Source organism: Oculina patagonica, chromosome 2 (genome assembly GCF_052425735.1).
Source record: "Oculina patagonica isolate OP01 chromosome 2, crgOcupat, whole genome shotgun sequence".
NCBI lineage: Eukaryota > Metazoa > Cnidaria > Anthozoa > Scleractinia > Oculinidae > Oculina > Oculina patagonica.
This window is the reverse complement of record NC_135759.1, coordinates 42,063,752-42,084,199: the sequence shown is the minus strand read 5'-3', so window position 1 is coordinate 42,084,199 and position 20,448 is coordinate 42,063,752. Positions and strand designations below refer to the sequence as shown.

At 38.0% G+C, this 20,448-nt stretch overlaps 1 protein-coding gene across 2 annotated transcripts in view; it reads right to left on the bottom strand.

The window, feature by feature from the left end:
• Nucleotides 1–9,691: 9,691 nt before the first annotated feature.
• Nucleotides 9,692–20,448, bottom strand: part of LOC144641477 (uncharacterized) — a 108,030-nt gene continuing 97,273 nt past the window's right edge. The window contains exons 11-18 of one of the 2 annotated variants that reach the window (XM_078500480.1): nt 15,641–15,793; nt 15,415–15,474; nt 15,258–15,317; nt 15,110–15,160; nt 14,936–14,995; nt 13,110–13,178; nt 11,831–12,029; nt 9,692–10,418 (exon numbers count right to left, since the gene is read on the bottom strand). In XM_078500480.1, coding sequence (XP_078356606.1) covers nt 9,881–10,418; nt 11,831–12,029; nt 13,110–13,178; nt 14,936–14,995; nt 15,110–15,160; nt 15,258–15,317; nt 15,415–15,474; nt 15,641–15,793 — 1,190 coding nt within the window. In that variant the 3' untranslated portion in view covers nt 9,692–9,880. The remainder of the gene's footprint in view (nt 10,419–11,830; nt 12,030–13,109; nt 13,179–14,935; nt 14,996–15,109; nt 15,161–15,257; nt 15,318–15,414; nt 15,475–15,640; nt 15,794–20,448) is intronic. The other variant, XM_078500488.1, reaches the window with a different exon arrangement.

The following is a 20,448-nucleotide window of genomic DNA, read 5'->3' as shown; positions in this document are numbered from 1 at the left end:
AACAAGGGCATTGAAAAGTTTGTTCTTAATCGCAATAGCTGCTGAATCCGTGTTAGAAAAGGATCGTTTAATTATCGAGAGGACCTTAGTGGCTTTTTTGCTGAGAATTTCCCTTGCATAAGTGTAACGACCGGATGAGGTCATTTCTATACCTAAATATGTTTGTTTGTCGACAATTTGCAAAGATTCATTGTCGTATTTAAAATTTATATTATTTTTGTTTTGTCCGTTACCGCTGAATATGATTATGTTCGACTTTTTGGTATTAACTTTGAGCTTCCATTGCTGAGCGTGTCTATGAATTACATTTTAAAGCGATTGTTGCAACCCTTCGGGAGAAGGACTGATTATTAACAAATCATCTGCATACATTAAGCAGTTTATAGTTCGATTTCCTAACATCACACCTGGAGATTTGCTCTGTTTAAGATATTGCGGTAGATCATTCATAAATAAAGAAAATAAAACTGGACTTAGACCATCACCTTGCCTTATCCCTTTGTTACATGAAAATAGTTCAGTAAGTGTGTTTTGGTTAATTTTAACACAACTCCTAATAGACGAATACATGGATTTAATAACATTCAAGAATTTCCCTTGTATTCCGTATGTTTGTAATCTATGTATCATTCCAGATTGCCATACACTATCGAAAGCTTTTTCGTAGTCAATAAAACCAACGTAAAGCTTCTTGTGTTGTTTGGTGTATTTATGGAGTAATTGCTGGAAAATAAATAAACTATCAGTAGTTCTGGAGTTTGGTCTAAATCCAAACTGTTCAGGATTTAGAACATCATGTTGTTCGATGAATTTATTCAATCTGTTTTGCAAAATTGATGTGAACAGTTTTCCTAAGCAGCTAGTTAAAGTGATTCCTCTGTAATTTGCTGGAGATTTCTTATCACCTTTTTGTTTGTATATTGGTTTTATGACACCTATGTTCCATTCAGTTAGAAAGGTTCCGTTCTCAATTATAATTATGTCGTTAAATATTCTCTCTAGAGAAGGCATAAGGTAATAACGCCCGTGTCATTTCATTTAAGATAGCATCCGTACCGGATGCCTTTTTATTCTTGAGTTTAGATATTTGATCATGAATTTCTTTTGCAGTGATAGGCGCATCTAAAATTTCATCTGTCTTAGTTGTTGTTTGGTTAGGATTGTTTGGAGATGTAACGTTCTCGCCGTGCGATTCTTGAGCTTTGTCATACAAAAGGTTTTGAAAGTGTTTTATCCAGTCTTCTGACGAGATATCAGAACTTTCCTCGACTGTCTCAATTTTTCGGATTTTGTTTATAAGTTTTCAGAAGTCGCCGCTTTGGTTGGAATTTAAGGCGTTTATTCCATTTAGAAGTTGATTTTTATATCTTTTATGCATCTGTTTTACTAGCTTTTTATATTTCTTTTTATATTTTTATATTTTTTTTTATATTTTTTTTTGGGCGGCACATACCTATTTAGTATATACACACTCAGTGATCTTGGTGTTTCAAGCAATCTGATTGGTTCGCTATCTCGGGCTTATGAGCATTATTCACTCCCTACGGAGTGAATAATGCTTGATCCAAACTGAAACAAAATGGCCGGCGTAAACTCGCGTTTCGCCGGCGTTTCTGAATCGCAAATACTAAGAATACAAGGAGATGCTGAACCAGAAAAGACAAAAAAAGGCTAAGAAATCTGGCCTGATGGTTTTCAAAGTAAGAGAAGACTACATATTTCGCAATTTGCAGCACAATGTCCACACAACTCGAGTACCAAAACGATAAACAATCACACCGTCAAGTCGCTCCTCGCCCGGCATCAGCAGAAATGAATACCGCAGATTTATCGGCAGCAACATCAAGTGTTATTCAACCAAGATCCTCCACGAATATTCAGGAAAACGTCTTTGTGCAAGAAAACATCCAGTTTTCACCACAGTTCTGCACACATTCAGTATAATCCAAACTTTCAGGTGGATCCTTCGCCAACTGCTCTTTCAATTTTCAATTCAAGTGAACTTCAAAAGCTTTGATTCAACGGTCAAAATGTTTTGCAAGCAGGTTTTTGATTCAGATTGCAGGTTTGAGTGGTGTTAAAGGACCATTTTGCTAGATTGTGACGAGGATTTTATCGAAGATTAACAAGATTTGCCATGTTTGAAGATTCTGTAAACTGTTTCGCGCATGTCGGTTAGTGCCGCTTGTATGTACGTTTTCCACGCATGAATTGAGAGGTCAATTAAATCGACTTTAAATGGTTTCCTTCTGAAACTTTGAGATCGCTTGCTGTTGAGATCACTTCGTGTGTATATACTAAAACAATTATTCTTTGAAATCTCGGTGAATAGCGGCAGAATATTCACCTCGTTTTCTAAGAATAATTGTTAAATAGCCCATATATGGGAGTAACCCCCCCGGGTCCACTATAAACGTTTAAACATGTAGTAGTAATTTGATGGAGCTGGTGGAAAATGCCTACCCGGAGGCAGCTTATTCGTTCAAGGTGGAACTGGCAAGAGATCAGTTTATTCAAGGAGTGGCAATCAGCGATGATTTCATGAGTCAACCGGCGTCGCTTGTGACGGCTGTTCGTGTTGTTCGTCGGTTGGAAAGCGCGCGTAAAGTATTTCAGGCTGTGCCGTCTGTGGAAAAGAAAAAGTCGGTGAATGTGGTGAGTGCTTCAGCGGATGGTGACAAAATTTCGACTGAGATTCGTGAGCTTAAGGAGATAGTTCTTGGTATGAATGTGAAAATAAAAGAGCTGGAAAGTAAAGCTAAGAAAAAATCGACGACACCTTCGCGACGTCAGGATGAAGTGGTATGTTATGCTTGCCGAAGGCATGGCCATTTGGCGCGGGAATGTCCAACTAGAGCAACGGGAAACGGAACTCGGGGCCTGCCCAGGGCCAGCCAGTCCCCGTAGGAAGAGAACAGGTGGCCCAAACTGTTTTAGCTGATGTCCATAAGGTAAATTACAATACACCTACAAATGAATATGTACTGTCTGCCATATCAGATTCGGGAATTTATGTTTCTGGACTTGTGAATCATCGTTTGATGTGTGTTTTGGTAGACACTGGTGCAACTGTTAGTGTATTAAGTGAGGGTGCGTGGGAGAAGAGTGGAAATGTTTCTGGACTTAAACCAGTGACAGGGAGGCTTACTACAGCAAATGGTAATGAACTGACTGTTCTTGGAGAAGCAGAAGCAGAAGCGAATACCAGTGAAGCAACCTCCACGTCGTGTACCACCCCATCAGAGAGAGATAATAGACAAACAGCTGGACGAGCTCTTAGCGAGTGGAAAGGTTGAAGAGTCCCAAAGTCCCTGGAGTAGCCCAGTTGTTCTGGCTAGGAAACATGATAGGAGTTACCGTATGTGTATTGACTTTCGAAGACTGAACCAGTGCACAGAAAAAGATGCTATACCTCTTCCTAGGACTGACGATGTCTTAGAAGCTGTTGGTGGTGCTCAGTGGTTTACCTGTCTTGACCTAGCCTCAGGGTATTGTCAGCTGCAAGTAAAAGAAGAAGACAGACCACGAACTGCATTCTCTACCCATCGTGGTCAATTCCATTGGAAGGTCATGCCATTTGGTTTGACGAATGGGCCTGCAAGCTTTATTAGGTTGATTATGTGTTTATAAGATGATATCATTCATCTGGGCTTCTACATTGGAAGAGCATCTGCACCGCCTAAGGTTGGTCTTTGACCGGATACGAACTGCTGGCCTAAAACTGAAGCTAACAAAGTGCCCGTTCCTCAAGAAGGAAGTCAAATTTCTAGAGCATGTTGTCTCCTCATAGGGGATAAAAGCTGACCCAGAGAAAATTGAGACAATAAAACTTGGCGTATTCCACTGGAGGTCAAAGAGCTTCAGAGCTTTCTTGGTCTTAACAGTTATTACAGGCGATTCATCTCTCGAGTCTCCATTATTGCAGACCCGCTCTACAAACTGTGTAGAATAGGTGTTCAATTTGACTGCAACAGCAAACGTCTTTTGACGAACTGAAACATCGCTTGGTAAGTGCACCAGTGCTGGCTTACCCAGACTTAAGCTCTGATGCTGGTTCATTTATACTTGACACCGATGTTAACCAACAGTTGGGAATTGGAGCTGTATTGTCTCAGTTGCAACCAGATGGGGCTGAACGAGTAATTACTTATAGAGGTCGATCGCTGAATGACCATGAGACGAACTATCGTGCAACTCGGTTAGAGATGCTGGCTCTAGTGACTTACATTGACCATTTTCGTTATTACTATTACATTACATTACATGGTAATGTCATTCAAAGAGCCCCAAGGGCAAGGAGCTCGCTGGTTGGAACGCCTGCAGGAATATGACTATGAAGTTACACACCGGCCTGGAAAACAGCACTGTAATGCAGATGCCTTGTCACGACGACCGAGAAGAAATCATGAAGAATGCCTGTCCTGTGTACCATCAGTAAATTCTCAGGTAGCGGCCGTTACAGGAATGCCCCAGACTGGTCAGGGAGGTGTGGGGAAAGGTCCATGGTCACAGGAAGGCATTGCACAAGCACAGAGAGAAGACCCTGATATCGGCCCAGTTGTGGAGCAGCTGTCACGAGACTGGAAGAAACCGACTTTTGAGGACCTTCAGTCAATGAGTCGGGCCACCAGGGCAGTCTTTGGGAATTTGCCTAGTTGCAGTTAAAAGAGGGTGTACTCTATCTTCAGCCACCTGAAAACACCTCATTAGCTAGATGTAAGCAAAGAATGGTTGTGCCAAAACGTTTGGTTAGGGAAGCACTTACTTCAACTCATGATGGTGTGGCAGGTGCTCACTTAGGAAGAATGAAGACTTGAAGAAGATGACTGCAAGGTTTTGGAGGCCTGGACTAACAAAGGAGGTGCATCAGCACTGCGACGGTTGCCTTACCTGTGCGAAGTGCAAGTCTTAACCAAAACCAAGAGCCCCTCTGAAGCCAGTACCATCAGGAAACCCCATGCAAAGGATCCACATTGACATAGTTGGCCCCTTGCCCCGTACTAGAAGAGGAAATCGCTGTAGTTTGACAGTACAATGCAGCTTCATTAAGTGGGTTGAAGCATTTGCGATACCCAATCAGCGAGCCACAACGTGTGTAAAGGTACTTGTGAGGAACTGGATTTGTAGATTTGGTGTGCCAGACAGTATTTATAGTGATCAAGGTAGCAACTTCGAGTCAAAGGTTTTTAAAGAGATGTCCCGCATCTGAAGGAAAACCACTGAGACAAACTTGCCCTGACTTGTAAGGTTTACGTCATCGGTAAATTAATTCCCCGGGGAATTCCCATTCAGTTTAAACCAGCTCTAGTGTTCTTCTCAAATTTGATTTAATTATTTTCTTCAATATTCCATTTTTGGAGCGAGTTATTTAATGTTTAAACAAGAATTCGATACAACACTGGATGCTGATTTAAATGATTTTTTGGCTTCATGGATCAGGATGGTGGGAACTTGGTCAACATTAGCATATAAGAAAAATAATTAATTGCAGATGGAACTAGTCAACCATGAAATGTCACACAAGCTGTTTTCTTACCATTTTGTTTGTCAGTCGCAACATTGTTTCACGCGGGTAATGAGGATGGGGGAGGGGTGCATTTTTTTCCCCACATGGCTCCCCTATAGTGGTCGCGTGACCAACGCAGTTTTAAGCTCTACGAGCTTCTTGTTATTTTTCGTTTTGTCGGTGACCAGAAGCAGACCTCCGCTCGGTCGGGCTTCAGGTCACGCGATGTTTAGAAGCTACAAAACAGTTGCAAAGGCAAAAATTTTCTTATTTTAAAACTGCGCACGCAGTTCTTGTTCTGCACTTACTTTGTTTTTCTCAGTGACCAGACTGATGCCCCCGCTTGGCCAGTCTCGGGTCACGCGATGCTTAAAAGCTAGAAAACACTTACTAATGGAAAATTTTCAATTGCTTTGGTCTTAAATAAGCATGTTTAGCATGAGATGTCCGATTTTGAAGCGTTTTACTCAAAGAAAATGCTAAATCTTCATGCTTTGAAAGAAAAATATATTTTAGCGGGCTAGAATCTGTAACTTAATACCATTACGTTGGTGTCAAAGAATGTGCTGACATGACAAGTTTCACTTTCCATCGGCTAGACATCGAGTCACGTAATGTTTTAAAGCTATTAATCGCCTACTTTTCAAATCTTTGCGAATCCTTTGGCCTCTACTGAACAAATTTATTGTGAAGTATTTCTCTAGTCTTTTAAGCGTAAACTATTTTTTGGCTGTGTCATTGAAAGCATTTTAGAGATATGAAGAAACATTCCTTTCACAAACATGTTCTGACTTGTACCGCTTACGTCATTCGGTAGGCTAGGGAAATTCCCAATTCCCAATACCATTATGTTATTGTCAAAGAATGTGCTAGCTGACATGACAATTCTCACTTTGACAACTTTGCGAATCCTCTGGTCTTTACGTGGGAGTTGTAGTGTGAAAGAAAAATATGTTTGATGCTGATTTAATAGATTTTTTTGCCTTCAAGGATAACGATCTTGGGAATTAAATTTGGCCAGCATAAGCATACAAGAAAAATATATAATTGCAGATGGAACTAGTCAACCATGAAATGTCACACAATGTGTTTTGTTTGTCAGCCGCAACATTGTTTCTCGCGGGTAATGGGGATGGGTCGGGGTGCATTTTTTATTCCCCCCATATGGCTCCCCTACGGTGGTCACGTGACCAGCGCAGTTTAAAGCTCTACAAGCTTCTTGTTTCTTCAACGCCGAGATGCCGTGCAAAAATAGAAAAAAATAGAGGAACAACTAGACACAGATCAACAACAAGGGCTGTCATGAACTAATTTAAATTCGAAATTATTCAAAAGCTAATCAGAACTAACTATAGTTAACTGCATTGGTGTGACCGCAAAGACGACCGAAAGCACTAACTATAGTTGGGTATGACGTCACGTAACTTGAGACTAACTATAGTTAAACTTAAGTTACGTCGTAGATGTGACCGCAGCCATTGTTCCACCTTCTATTAGTAATGACAAAGAATATTTCACCCAAATTGAAACTGTGTTAGATTGTGACAATAATTGGAATCCACTTCTATACAAAGAGGCATATTACATCAAACGCCTAGCACCTTCCCTCAACAATGGACTGAAATCTAGCAGAGAACTCTATCTATTCTCCTGAGTAAACTTATTGTTTTCGTCTCCTCACTCACAGCATTTACGATCTAGCTTGTATGTTAATTTTCTTAGTCTGATGATGGTATAGCTTATACCGAAATATTTAACAGTTATTGGACGAGGTTGAGAAAAATATCGTGATTTGTCAGTGGCGAGCAGATCAATTATTTGCAGAAGCCGAAGGCTGAGGCAAATAATAAACAGTTCGCAGCTATTTATAAAGAAACGTATGAAAAGCTCTCTCGCCCGGGGTGGCTCGGTATGGAGGGTAACCCTCCTACCAGGGACAACTCTCCTCCATATAAATAGGCCCTTAGTATAGAGTGTTTTCATGGCAGCTATGTTGGAGGAGCCAAACAATAAAACATATTTGCATAAAAATGAATTATTTTTCCCAAAGGAAAATCATTCTATTGTTTTGCTCCTCCAATATGGCCGCCATGAACACACTCTTTTGTCGTCCCGAAGATGCAGTCAGAAGACAACCAACAAGTGCTCGAGGGATTCCCATTCTTCTTGACAAAAGGTGCGGCTTGGAGATTGAGCCAGACCGAGACGAATACATTTTTCATTAGTAAAGACGATATTGTTTAAAACCTTGTATTAAAATTCTCTGATTTTTGACTCAATTGTAACGCAAATTGGAAGGGAGTAGACTTTTCCCAATTTAAAATTTTGTCCGGGTACTTTGCTGATAACTGTTGTTTAGCTGCTGGTGGGGCTTGTTTTTTTGTAGAGAAAGTTTCATTGATCAGTTTTGCAGCGGCATCACTGGTAGGGGTAAAGCTACTTTTTAATTTTAAAAACGGTGTATTTTTTACATATTTAGAGCTTTTATTGTAGTTGTTACTGAAATTCCGTTTTACTGGAGTGACAAATAAAGTATTTTTATTTATTTATTTATTTACTTATTTATTTTTTAGATTATTTGTTATTTTCCCATCAGTGGTTACTATTTTGCGAAGACTACTTTTTGTCTTGTTTTATCTCAGTCTCTAAATTTGGGAAGAATTTGTTGTTTTTACCGAGTTCTTATACGAGAGCAAATTATTGCGCCTTGTGTCAGTAGTGTGACAGTCTTTTTAATCCAGAAAACTTTGAGGACTTTATAGATATTAAGGTCGGGTGATCAGAAGCCCAGGGGGGTACTCGGGATTTTAAGTGACGGGGATGATCGAATGATTTTTTTGGGTTCGAAATTTTCGATTCCGGGATTTTTTTGGGTAGGAAAATTTGGCAAGTATTTTTTTGATTTAAGTAGGGATGTTTTTGGGTATTTAAAGCAATCTGAACATTCGTGGTAGTGCTTTGGCTGCGTTTTTCTGTGAACAAAGCACAAACAAACATGATTAAAAATATAACACAAACAGCGGCGATAAACATTATGAAAAATCGCATTTTTATAAACTTTACGTGCGACAGTTCCTAAAAAAGATGTCATAATCCTGTTACCCTACTTAGGTCTTCCGAGCATCCAAATCACTAAACGCCTTAAATCCTGTGTATCCAACTTCTACTCTTTCGTCAACCTCAAGATCATTTTTCAGAACACACGCCGCATCAAATCCTTCTTTCCGTGCAAAGACCGCCTCAACCGTTCTCAACGATCTAAGGTCATCTACAAAGCTAGCTGCTGGGACTGTGACGATGTTTACATTGGGAAAACAAAACGACGATTGCATGACAGAAAAACTGAACACTTTAAGGCCCTCACTAAATGCGACCATCCATCAGCTATTGCTGATCACATAAAAACCACAGGCCATAACATCAAATGGGATCATTTTGAAATCCTTGCGTCAGGCAAAACTGACCTCCACTGCAAGATTAAAGAGACCTTATACATTCATGAACTACAACCTTCTTTAAATGCCAATGTCGGCAGTAAGAGGTTGTTACTTTATTAACCTAATGTAAATATTAAGTTACTGCTGTAGATCAATTGTCTCAGTCTCGGTTCCAGACCCCTTTCATAGCAATATATAAATAGTTGCCAAAATTTTAACGGTCATACTTTTGAAAATGTATGTAGCTTAGCATACGAAACGTCAAGTTTATAAAAATGCGATTTTTCATAATGTTTATCACCGCTGTTTGTGTTATATTTTTAATCAAGTTATGATGGCCTAAAACCAAGAGTCTATACAAACAAACATGTTTTGCTTTTGATTTTTGAGGGGTTGAATTTTTGATCTAGGGATTTTTTTGGGTTATGTTGGAAGCCCTTGGGATTTTTTTTGGGTCTTGAATTTTGCCCCCATTCGATCATCCCCGTCATTTGAAATCCCGAGTACCCCCGTGGGATCAGAAGAAAATGAAAATGAAATAAAGAGAAAGGGTATAATTAAAGTTTGATTACGCATGTCACTAAAACTCCAAGACGGGTATTTTGAAGGTTGGTAACATGTTATTTTATGGCACATTGTATTGTATTGTATTGTATGGCAGAATTCGAACTTTGCCGTTTCCCTCGTCTTCCAAAGCTTGGGTTTAATTTTTCTATTGTCATTAGATAAAAAAGCCTTGAACACAAAATAATGCTTTTGTTTTCTTTATTATTCTACCTCACATGTTTTAAATTTGCTTTCCTTCACAAAAGCATCACTAATCTAACATGACAGAGAGATTATCTTAAGTACATGATCCCCTCTCTTTCGTGTCCCCGAATTAGTATGGGTTTTCCCGAGCTAAGTGCTTATTTGACACGTTAATAAAGTTTCTATCCTATTCAATTCCACTTATTGCGTAGATCCAGTCCACAAAGCGTAACACTTTGGTATAGACGCCAGGTTTTTCAGGCCTAGCGCACCCTTCATTCCAGCTTGTAACTCCTGTGAGGTACCACTTGCCATCTCCCTCGCACACCAAGGGACCCCCAACATCACCTTGACAGGCATCCACTCCTCCTTCAGGCAAAAGACCAGCGCAAAGCATGGTGGAGAAAATCGCATCTGGGTGGTAAGGTTCTGTGTTACATTCACTTACTCCTATGAGTTCTACTGACGCTTCTTGAAGGTAGTCTGGTTGGGATTGCGCGTTTTCCTCTAACCATCCCCAGCCTGTAATACAGCATGTCCCGGATGCCAACGTGTTGTCTTTGTTGAGACACACGAGCCCGACACTTGTGCCAAGTGTCACTTCGGTCTTCAGTTTTAGGAGCGCGATGTCGTTTTCGTACGTAACAATGTCGAAGCTCTCATGCATTATAATCCTTTCAACCTCCAGTTCTTGCGCAATGTCGGTTATCTTGTAGGCTCCCATCCTACATGTGTATCAAAATAAACACAATTAGATAAAAAAAAAACCCCGCCGGTCCTAAACATGATCATAATTTTATTCATCCAAGTCGCCATTCCACTTGTTATTTATCCACATTTACCCACAGGGAGCCCATACAAGCGGTGTGACTGTTTGTGTGTTCAAAATATCAAGAAAGGAACAACGAAAGGTACTTATTGACTAAAAAATATTGCGAGTAATGCCTACATTTAAGCTCAAAATCTACCCCATTTGTTTATTTCGTCGCGACGTCTCTGCGTCTCAAAATACTGTTACTAATAGGTGGAGTAACAATCAGCGCAAAACTCTTCAAATCGCCCAAATTCGCCACTATGATCCTTCTTTTTTACTGGTTTGGTTTATACTTAAACAATTTTTCCCCTCAGTGTCCGTGAAAATCTTCCACTTCGGTTAATAATTGTTAAATATCATTAGAAAAAATAAACGCGTCTAAACAAAGGTAAAGCGCTGAATTTTACTCTTAAACTCCGTAAAAGCAGTAGTACGGATAGAATCAAACAGTACTTTTTACTTCTTAGCTGAGAAATATTATTTAAATCATAATCATCAGCCTAATACGAATATTACAGCTTGCTTTAAGTGAGCAGCATATTTTCTCTACGATAGCGGTATGATTAAGTTTTCAATAGGAAATATTTACAATTTTTGCCTCTCGCGTATAACGTTTCCGTGTTTGTACCGATAGGAAGGCTAGCCAGATGGTTTATCAGTTTAGGCACTAGCTATAGAGAGGTTTTGCTTCTCCCCTTCCTTTTTTGGGATAATAGTCAGGTAAACTGTGCTGTCTAAGAACACTATAAATAAGAAAGTTAGGATTCAAACTCGTTCCTATAAAATCCATGGAGTTTGATTGCAGCGTAGGTAGACTGATTTGATAACTTTACTCCACTAATAAAACATTATTTTTCTTTATTAAACTAACTTTTCGATGTAGATTATCTCCGTACTTGGTCGGCAGTCAGGGAATGTCCTTGTCGCAGGAATTAGTTTTTCGGACCCGCGACATTTTATCTGCGACACGCGACACGCGCCGATAAGACATATTTTTCTTTATAAATAGGTATTTTCTTTGTAAATAGGTATATTTGAGCTTTTAATTCGGAAAGCGCCTCGCATTGATACTCACGTCCCGTTCGCGCTCTCCCCTTTGGGAAATACCCTTTTTCTCAATAAATTTATTAAAAAATAATGAAAAAATTAAAAAAATGTTGAAAAGAATTGCATGACCTAATAAAAGGTTTTGCTTGATTTTCCACTCGCAGCGCTTCTGTTATTATACTTCTGTTATTATAGCTGAAAACATTCCTGCGACTCCCGCCTAAACTTTCCTTTCACTAGTCTACCTAAATAACCTAGTAAAGTACAATCACCAACCTTACAACGATCTGGCTTGGAGAAAAACCATCAACACATTGAGCAGCAGTCAACACCCATTGTTCACCAATCAGTGATCCACCACAGAACTGCGATCCTCCAGCATAGGCCAGCATAGCCATCCACGGCCAGCTGCCATTTTGAGCCTGGGTACCACCCACGATACGAGCACCAACGGGCCTGGAACCACAGCTGGCAGCTTATAACAGTAAAGAAAATAAAATTGTCATGACGACATTAAGGTCATTACCCTGTATTGCATTGCGCATCCTTACTGCGCAGAATTTTAAGCGTCATTAACAAGGGCACATAAACAAAATGGCGGCTTTTTTCTATGCGGCTTAGTCCGCGAGAAAGAAAACAAATCGTCTTTTCTTGTTAACGAGTATGGTGACCAATCAATTTTTTCTCACATTTTGGGTGTAGCGATCAACTTCTTTCTGTAAAACGAAAACAGATCAATTCTTATGTTTGAAAAATAAATTATTACTGGAAATGTGTACTTTGCCGGTGGGCTCGCTAGGGCTTTCCACAAGTTGTTCGAGATTTCCCAAAAAGCTGCCCATAATTTCTCAAAACGTTGCTCAAAAGTTGCTCCAAAACTCAAAAAAAGTTGCTTCTGATTAATAAAAGGTGCTCGAAAGTTGCCCTGAAAAATCCAAAACGCTGCTTTTTATCAAGAAAATTCTCTAAATATATGCTGTTCCTTTTGTGGGTAAGTTTTCTAAGCAGTTTTGTGCAATTTTACAGCAAAATAAGTATTAACATATTAAGGGGAAAATGTGTTAAATAAAGGCCGATTTTCACGGTACGATTTTGTCGCATGCAACATGCTTACGACAGGTCTACAACACGAATTGTTTCGTGTAAATCAAACCTGAATGTCCCTAAGTCATGTCGTAGGCCTGTCGTAAGCATGTCGCATGCGACAAAATCGTACCGTGTAAATCGGCCTTAACAAGGATTTCTTTAACTGAAAAATCGTGAAGATATTGGTGGCGTCATGTTTGCTTACGAGTTTTGTTACGGCTTAATAAAGAGTTAGCCGTTCAGTTCTATTTCGGGGCAACGACCTTAAAAAAAGATCGCTTGCTAACGAAACATTTTAATCACTGTTACTAATTCTAATGCTACAAGAGCATTTCTCAAAACCTTGCCTGTCTGGCCCGATTATATAAAGAGGCAAACAGCTGCAGTCGATGGATCCTTCGGCGTTTTATCTTTTTCTTAGAATGATAAATTGCTTTTCACTCATAAATTTGTTTAAGTATCAGTTTACCTGAAGTAGTTGGCGGCGGAGGAGCGGCGGTTGTCACTACTGGAGGAGCAGCTGTTGTTGGCTGATTATCTAAAAAAGAAATGTCAATGTTGCACGATCACGCAAGACGAACTAAGAATCGGTAAACAGTTTATATGTTTTAAACATCAACTGGTGCCACTATGACTGTCTAGATTCTATAAATATAACTTTCAAATAACTGAGCTACAATATAAATAATAATTGTCTTGCATGAGCAGTTTGGAGTGGAGGAAATGAAGTGTTGGCCCTTTTGTCAGTTGCCGTTAAATATCCTTACCCAGAGCCACTTTATAATGGACCAAAAATAACAAATTAAAGCTCTAATACTGCATCCTTAGGGAACTATCATGAGTCTTAAAAGAGTAGAGTAAAGTGGAGAAAAGGGTGAGGCGGTTTATAGCGTAATATGTAGTTTACATGCATTGAAGCGTTGTAAAAGTTGTGTAATGGCAAAATGAAAAAGATGCCAAAAAAATGACTCACTTAAGTTTAAAAAAACAGAATTCTTTTTAAAATCGATCTAAATAAGCTTTTTAAAAGAAAATTTGTTATTGAATAGCAAATAGTAACTAACCACAAAACCAATTTACGAATAAAAACGATCCAAAGAGTGATTGTTTTTATCGCTGCTAGAAAATATCAACCTTACAATAGTATCAGCGAAAAATGATATATGACTTTACAAAAAGATAATTATTATCTTTAAAAAAAGCTTTAAGAGCATATTAAACAAACGCAACGAATAAGCGAGTTCATGTCCTCACAGAAACATATATGTGTTCAGGAACTTTAAAAAAAGATCGAAGAATATCTTTTAAAGAAGATTCTGTGCTTTTTTTTGATGTGCTTAGGTTTGGTTTGGAATGGGTGCGGATTTCTGTTGCGGATTGGAGTAGTAAATGGAATGGGTGTTTATGGTAATGAGGTAGAGCTCACTTAAGAAAGTCTGAGTTGAGAGTGAGCCGGTTGGCTATTCCATACCTTAATGCTAATGGAGTAAACAGGAGGGATAATTTAATATTCAATTGGTTGTATTCCATGAAAATGTCCTGGCATTTATCACGGGCTCTAAGTTTTCCTGCCGATAGCCTTGCCAGCAGCAAACGCCCTTCTTTTTAGCTCATAGAAAGTTTTTAAAGTGATAAATGAAGAATCAAACTACTTTCTAAAAATCCACATTTTTATGATTTTAGAGACCAAAAACTTTCTGCATGAAGGAATTGGCCAAACAGTGAGTAAAACCCCAAGATTTCTCAATGGCTTACCATCGCCTGAAAAAGGCCAGGGCAACTCATTTATATTGTATTCTGCTGGCTGTCCGAATCGCTTTCTTTAATAGTTAAATCTTTAAACCGTTGCTTGCTTGCCTCATAACATTATACCTAGAAACAGATCGTTTAAAACCCCCAGGGAGTACTCAGGATTTCAAGTGACGGGGATGATCGAATGGGGGCAAAAATCAACACCGAAAAAAACCCATGCTGAATTTCTGTCCCTGAAATTTAAAGAAAGGGAAAATGATATAACACAAAGAAGAACATTAGACATTGTACACTCGTGTTTGTTTATTCATCATATTATCTGAATTTAACACTACCTCCACCTTAAATCAAGCCATCCAAGAAATATTTGCCAAATTTTCCTACCCAAAAAACTTCTGGAATCGAAAATTTCAACCCCCCAAAAATCCTTCGATCATCCCCGTCACTTAAAATCGCGAGTTGCGGTTTGATAGATTGTTTCATAAGTTGCACGACCACGCTACATGAACATCACTAAATAAATTTGATCGAGTTACAGTTTACCTGAAGTAGTTGGAGGAGCGGTGGTTGTCCCTACTGGAGAAGTAGTTGTAGTAGTTGTATCTATAAATGAAAAAAACAAATGTTGCACAATCAGAAAGAACATTTGAAAAGAATTATTTATTGTTCTCCTTAACAAGACGTTTCACTAATAAATTTGATCGAGTTTCAGTTTACCTGAAGTAGTTGCAGGAGCGGTGGTTGTCCCTACTGGAGGAGTAGTTGTATCTAAAAATGAAGATAATGTTGCACTATCAGAAAGAACATGAACAATGAATTATTTATCGTTCTCCTTAACAATAAATTTGATCGAGTATCAGTTTACCTGAAGTAGTTGGAGGAGCGGTGGTTGTCCCTACTGGAGAAGTAGTTGTAGTAGTTGTATCTAAAAATGAAGATAATGTTGCACTATCAGAAAGAACATGAACAATGAATTATTTATCGTTCTCCTTAACAATAAATTTGATCGAGTTTCAGTTTACCTGAAGTAGTTGGAGGAGCGGTGGTTGTCCCTACTGGAGGAGTTGTTGTTGGCTGATTATCTAAAAACCAAATGATAATTTCGCACGATCACACTAGACGAACTTCGAATTGATAAAGAGTTAATATGTTTTAACATCGTCTATTATTCATCTTCCGAATTAATAGATTACAATATATTGAAGTGAAGTGGAGAAGTTAGCGTGAAATGGAGTGGAGTATATATACCTGGACAATGTCCCCACATTCCTTCATAAATAGGGGTCAAACTGCACCATGGTCGAACCCAATTATCGCTGGTGCATTTGCAGTATGTTTCACCTTTGTACTCGAACGGGAAATGACAACAGTCTCCTTCTTTAGTCTCGACGGTGTTACAGCCTATAAATTAGTATTAGACAACGTTTAAACTGAGTCATAAGATAAAGTAAACACTTCACCGTTATCAAAGAAAAAAACGGTATTTTTGTCAATATTTCGCCATTTTTTATGTAAGAAAAATAAACAAAGATAGAAACGTTTTGCTTGATGATGTTATGACGAAATCAAGAATTGGAGGTGATAAAAGCATTGAGAATTTAGGTCGGTAGGTCAAGCTACCGTAGAGCTTTTTTGCTTTTCATTCCTAATTCCGACAATTAATCCTTACTTTCTCCTCCCGAAATTTGTATTGATTTGTTACTCTCCCAAGATATTTTACTCTGATCACAATTTAAGCTGTTTTTGTTTTTGAAAACTTGTTAAGAATTTTCTAGTTGCTTTTCAGTTACGCTTACAAAACGAACTTTATTCAGCTGAAGATTCCTGGATGAGTTAAAAAATCCGCTGTTTAATGTAAAAGTAACATTTATACAATTAGTATTTTCGGTTTCCTTGCCCGGTGATGATCATTAGAGTACTTAGAAAGTGCTAGCGAGCTAAAACAGATTATTTAAATGAGTGCAACCAGTTTCGAATGCTAAATCACAACATACAATCTTGTCTGTCCGATTATAAGAAGCAAGCAGCCGTTTAGATCCATCGGCGTTTTGGAAAGATGAATTTCTTTATGATACATATATTGTTTTCCTTTACAACACGCTACACTCATAAATTTGCAATTGTTTGAATGTCAGTTTACCTGAAGAAGTTGGAGGAGCAGTTGTTGCCTGATCATCTAAAAAGAAATCATAATTTCGGACAATCAGACAAGAAGAACAACGAATCAGTGAGCAGTTTATGTGTTTTTTAAACCCCTCAACTGTTATCAAAATGACTGTACACATTATCATGCATGTTGGCATAAATCCTCCAAATAACTGAGCAACTGTATTATTAATCATTTAGCTAGCATGAACAATTTGGAGAGGAGGAGATAGAGTGTTGGGCCTTTTGCTAGTTGATGTCTAATACTCTTACCCAGACCCTCTTTATAATGAACCAAAAGTAACAAAGTTATTAAAGCTCTAGAGCTTCATCTTCAGGGAAATTCGAAACTAAGAAAAAAAGTAGAGAAAAGGGAAAGAAAGGAGAGGAATTTTTACGCGTATTATACAGTTTAAACTGGAGCGTTGTTGATTGATAGCTGTGTAATGGAAAAGAATATTTTTAATAAAAATAGTAACAAACTACAAAGCTAATATACAAAGGTTGCTGATCCGAAGTCAAGACTGATTGTTACTTTACTGTTGCCTTATGTATATCTTGAAAAGAAACGACTTTATGATTTCAGTTTTTAAAGAAACAATTGTACTAAATTTCAAACAAAGAAATTTAAATTCTTTAAACGAGATGGGTCTGCATATTAATTATATGCTCACTTTTTACTAAATTTCTCACGCCCGCGTGAGATATCCAAAACAACCGTGTTTGCGATCAATTCTTATACCTTGAGAACGTACCATCTCCTTGAAAATATTTTTGGTACAAAAGCGCATCATAAACCAGAGCTTCGCGATGAATCAGAATGTCCCATTTTTATATCTACCTCTGGAAATTATACTAAAAAATAGATATACCTGGACAATGTCCCCACTTTCCCGCATAAAAAGGGGTCAAACTGCACCATGGTCGAAACCAATTATTGCTGGTGCACTTGCAGTAGTTTTCACCATTGTACTCGAACGGGAAAACACAACAGGCTCCTGCTTCTGTCAGGACGGTGTCACAACCTAAAAAAGTATTAAAAAGTGCTACCATTAACTTTTTAAAGAAATTTTAACAAAATGAAATAAAACAAAATAACATGTTCTGAATAGTTAGAATGTAGGGATAATTGATGGTGTTTTGAAGGGCGAGAGGTAATGATGAAGGCATTTTTAAGATTTAAGGTCCATAGCTGAACCGTAGGTGTTTTAAGCTACTCTTTTTCCTTAATGAAATTTGTCACTTTCTAAGCGCATTTTGCTCTGACTTTAAGTCAAGCTGCTTTTGTATAGACAAACGTTTAAAATATTTGATAGTCGCTTCTAAGACAACCTTAAGAAAATGAGCTTCAATCATATAAAGTTTCCTGGATGAGATAATCTGCTCTTTTGATAAATGAAGAAGGAAGGGTTTAAGCATTTTTGGTAAAAAAATTTTTTAAGTCTTTACTTGCTCGTATCATAAGATTACTTACTAGCGACCTAAGAACAGATCGTTTAAAATGAGGTTACTGAATTCAGTTAGTTAGCTGATTGAAATACAATACAAACCATTTGAAACAGCGTATGTCAACGCAGATAGCAACAAGCTTGCCACGATATTCATCTTCGTTGTTCTGGATTCATCCACAACTGAAAATGCGTAGAAACAGGAACGATGTTAGTTTTTTTTATAGTAAACGTACTCGATTTGTATTAATGAAGTCTATTTAGTCGTATTTGTATATACTTCAGAACCATTTAGTTTGTTTAATATCGTAAGTGGGGGGAACAGTTGCCGCTTTTCAGAAATAATGCTCTTATTGTTCACAAAAGAAAGATGTTTAAACAAGTTTGTTTATAAGTGTGGACCATTAAGAAGAAGCCTTGAGGGAAAAGTAAGAGCACAAAAGAAAAACGTTTAAACAAGTTTGTTATAAGTGTGGACCATTAAGAAGAAGCCTTGAGGGAAAAGTAACACCTTAGTTTATATTTAGATTATAAACAAAACACCAAAGTTTAGGGCGGTCTCGTTTCAATGTTTGGAACTTATCATTTACCCATGCTTGGAAGCTTATTAACCCTCCTCGTGCCTTCCACGGTTTTCTTAATTCGTCGACTGAAGCATATGAACTCGGCTAAACTGGAACTTTTTACTGCCGACTTTGTGGCGAACCTATGACAATAAAAGAGTACATAAAAGAAATTCACTTGCACTTGAAAAACATAGAGCATCTGAAGAAACATTTACAGGAGCAAAATATTAAAATATGGGAAATCATTTTCTTTTCTGAAGCAGCTATTCAAATAATAGTCCATTTAGCATGGCCATTTACCTGTGTACTTTAAATTATTTTTAGCTGGTGTTCCTTTAGCTATTAGTGAAATTTCAATTTCGCTCAACATACAGAACTTACGCCGGCCACCGACTGCGAGAGAACTGTTTAACATTTAGATGAGAGTCAATATAGCAAACTTTGTTTTTATTTATATTGATGTTTCCCGCCCCCGTGCAACAAAATTTGTTCCCTTTCTCTAGGTTTTCGTAAGCACGGCAAAGGCATTTCGGCCACGTGGTTATGTTAGGCCCTGGCAAGTCTTTCTTCAATGTGCTTTGTTTTGTTTTCAACAGTTTTTCATTAAGAGGTTAAAAGTATTCTTAAGAGAGTATTGCAACAAGATCACGGGACATGTGGGGAATGGAAGAGAACGCTCTTATTATTCACAAAAGAAAAATGTTTAAACAAGTTTGTTTGAAAGTGTGGACCATTACGAATTTGCCTCGAGGGAAAAGTAAAACCTTAGTCTTTTTTTTATTATTTTATGTAAAAAATCTTAGTTTATAAGGTATAAGACAACAGGATTTAGGGCGGTCTTGTTTCAATGTTTGGAACCAATCTGTTTACCCATGCTTGGTGGTTAAAGGTTCATCAACTGAAACACATGAACTCGGCTAAACTAAAACGTTTTACTGCCGACTTTATGGCGGGACTATATCAATAAAAATACGAATAAAAATAAACGCACTTGAACTAGAAAAACATAGAGCATCTGAAGAAACATTCACAGTAGCAAAATATTAAAATAAGGGAAATCATTTTCTTTAAGCAGCTATTCAAATAATGGTCCATTTAGCATGGCCATCTTCCTGTGTATTATATAATTTTTTTAGCTGGTGTTCCTACAGCTATTAGCGAAATTTTAAATTCGCTCAACAAACAGAACTTACGCCACTTATACTGCGAGAGGCCTGTTTAACATTTAGGCAAAAGTCGAAATAGCAAACTTTCTTCCCGTGCTACAAAATTTATTCCCTTCCTCAAGGTTTTAACGGTTTTTCACCAAGAGGTCAAAAGAGTACTTAAGAGATTATTGCGACAAGATCATGGGACACGAGAGGTGGGAAAGAAAAACCCGTTGATCAAGCCTCCAAGATATTCCAGGAGTCCTAACAATGCTGAGCAATCACTTTCCTTGCCAAAGAATATGAGGGATGAGAGACGGAAATAAATATCACACTAATATTTTCAAAACAGTGCTGTTTTAAAATTTAGGTTGATACTCTGATCTTAAAATGGCACACTTAAAATTAACTCGCACTTAAACATAAACATCTGAAATAACATTTCAAGTGGCTAAAAAGGATAGAATGGAAAATATTTCTTTAAGCAGTTATTCAAATATTAATCTTGGTCCATTTTGCATTTGTCCTGCGTACTTTATACAAGTTTTTGGTGGTGTTTTCATACGGCTATTGGCGAAATTTCAATTTTGATCAGCGCATAAAACTGACGCAACTTGTAGCAAATAAAATATTGCAGAGACCAGTTCAGCATTTTTGATACAAGACGATAAACAATACTTATCATGATCTTAAAAAATTAGTAGAGCCTCTTCCTAATTTTAGTGACATTGCCTGCTCTTGTATTTTCT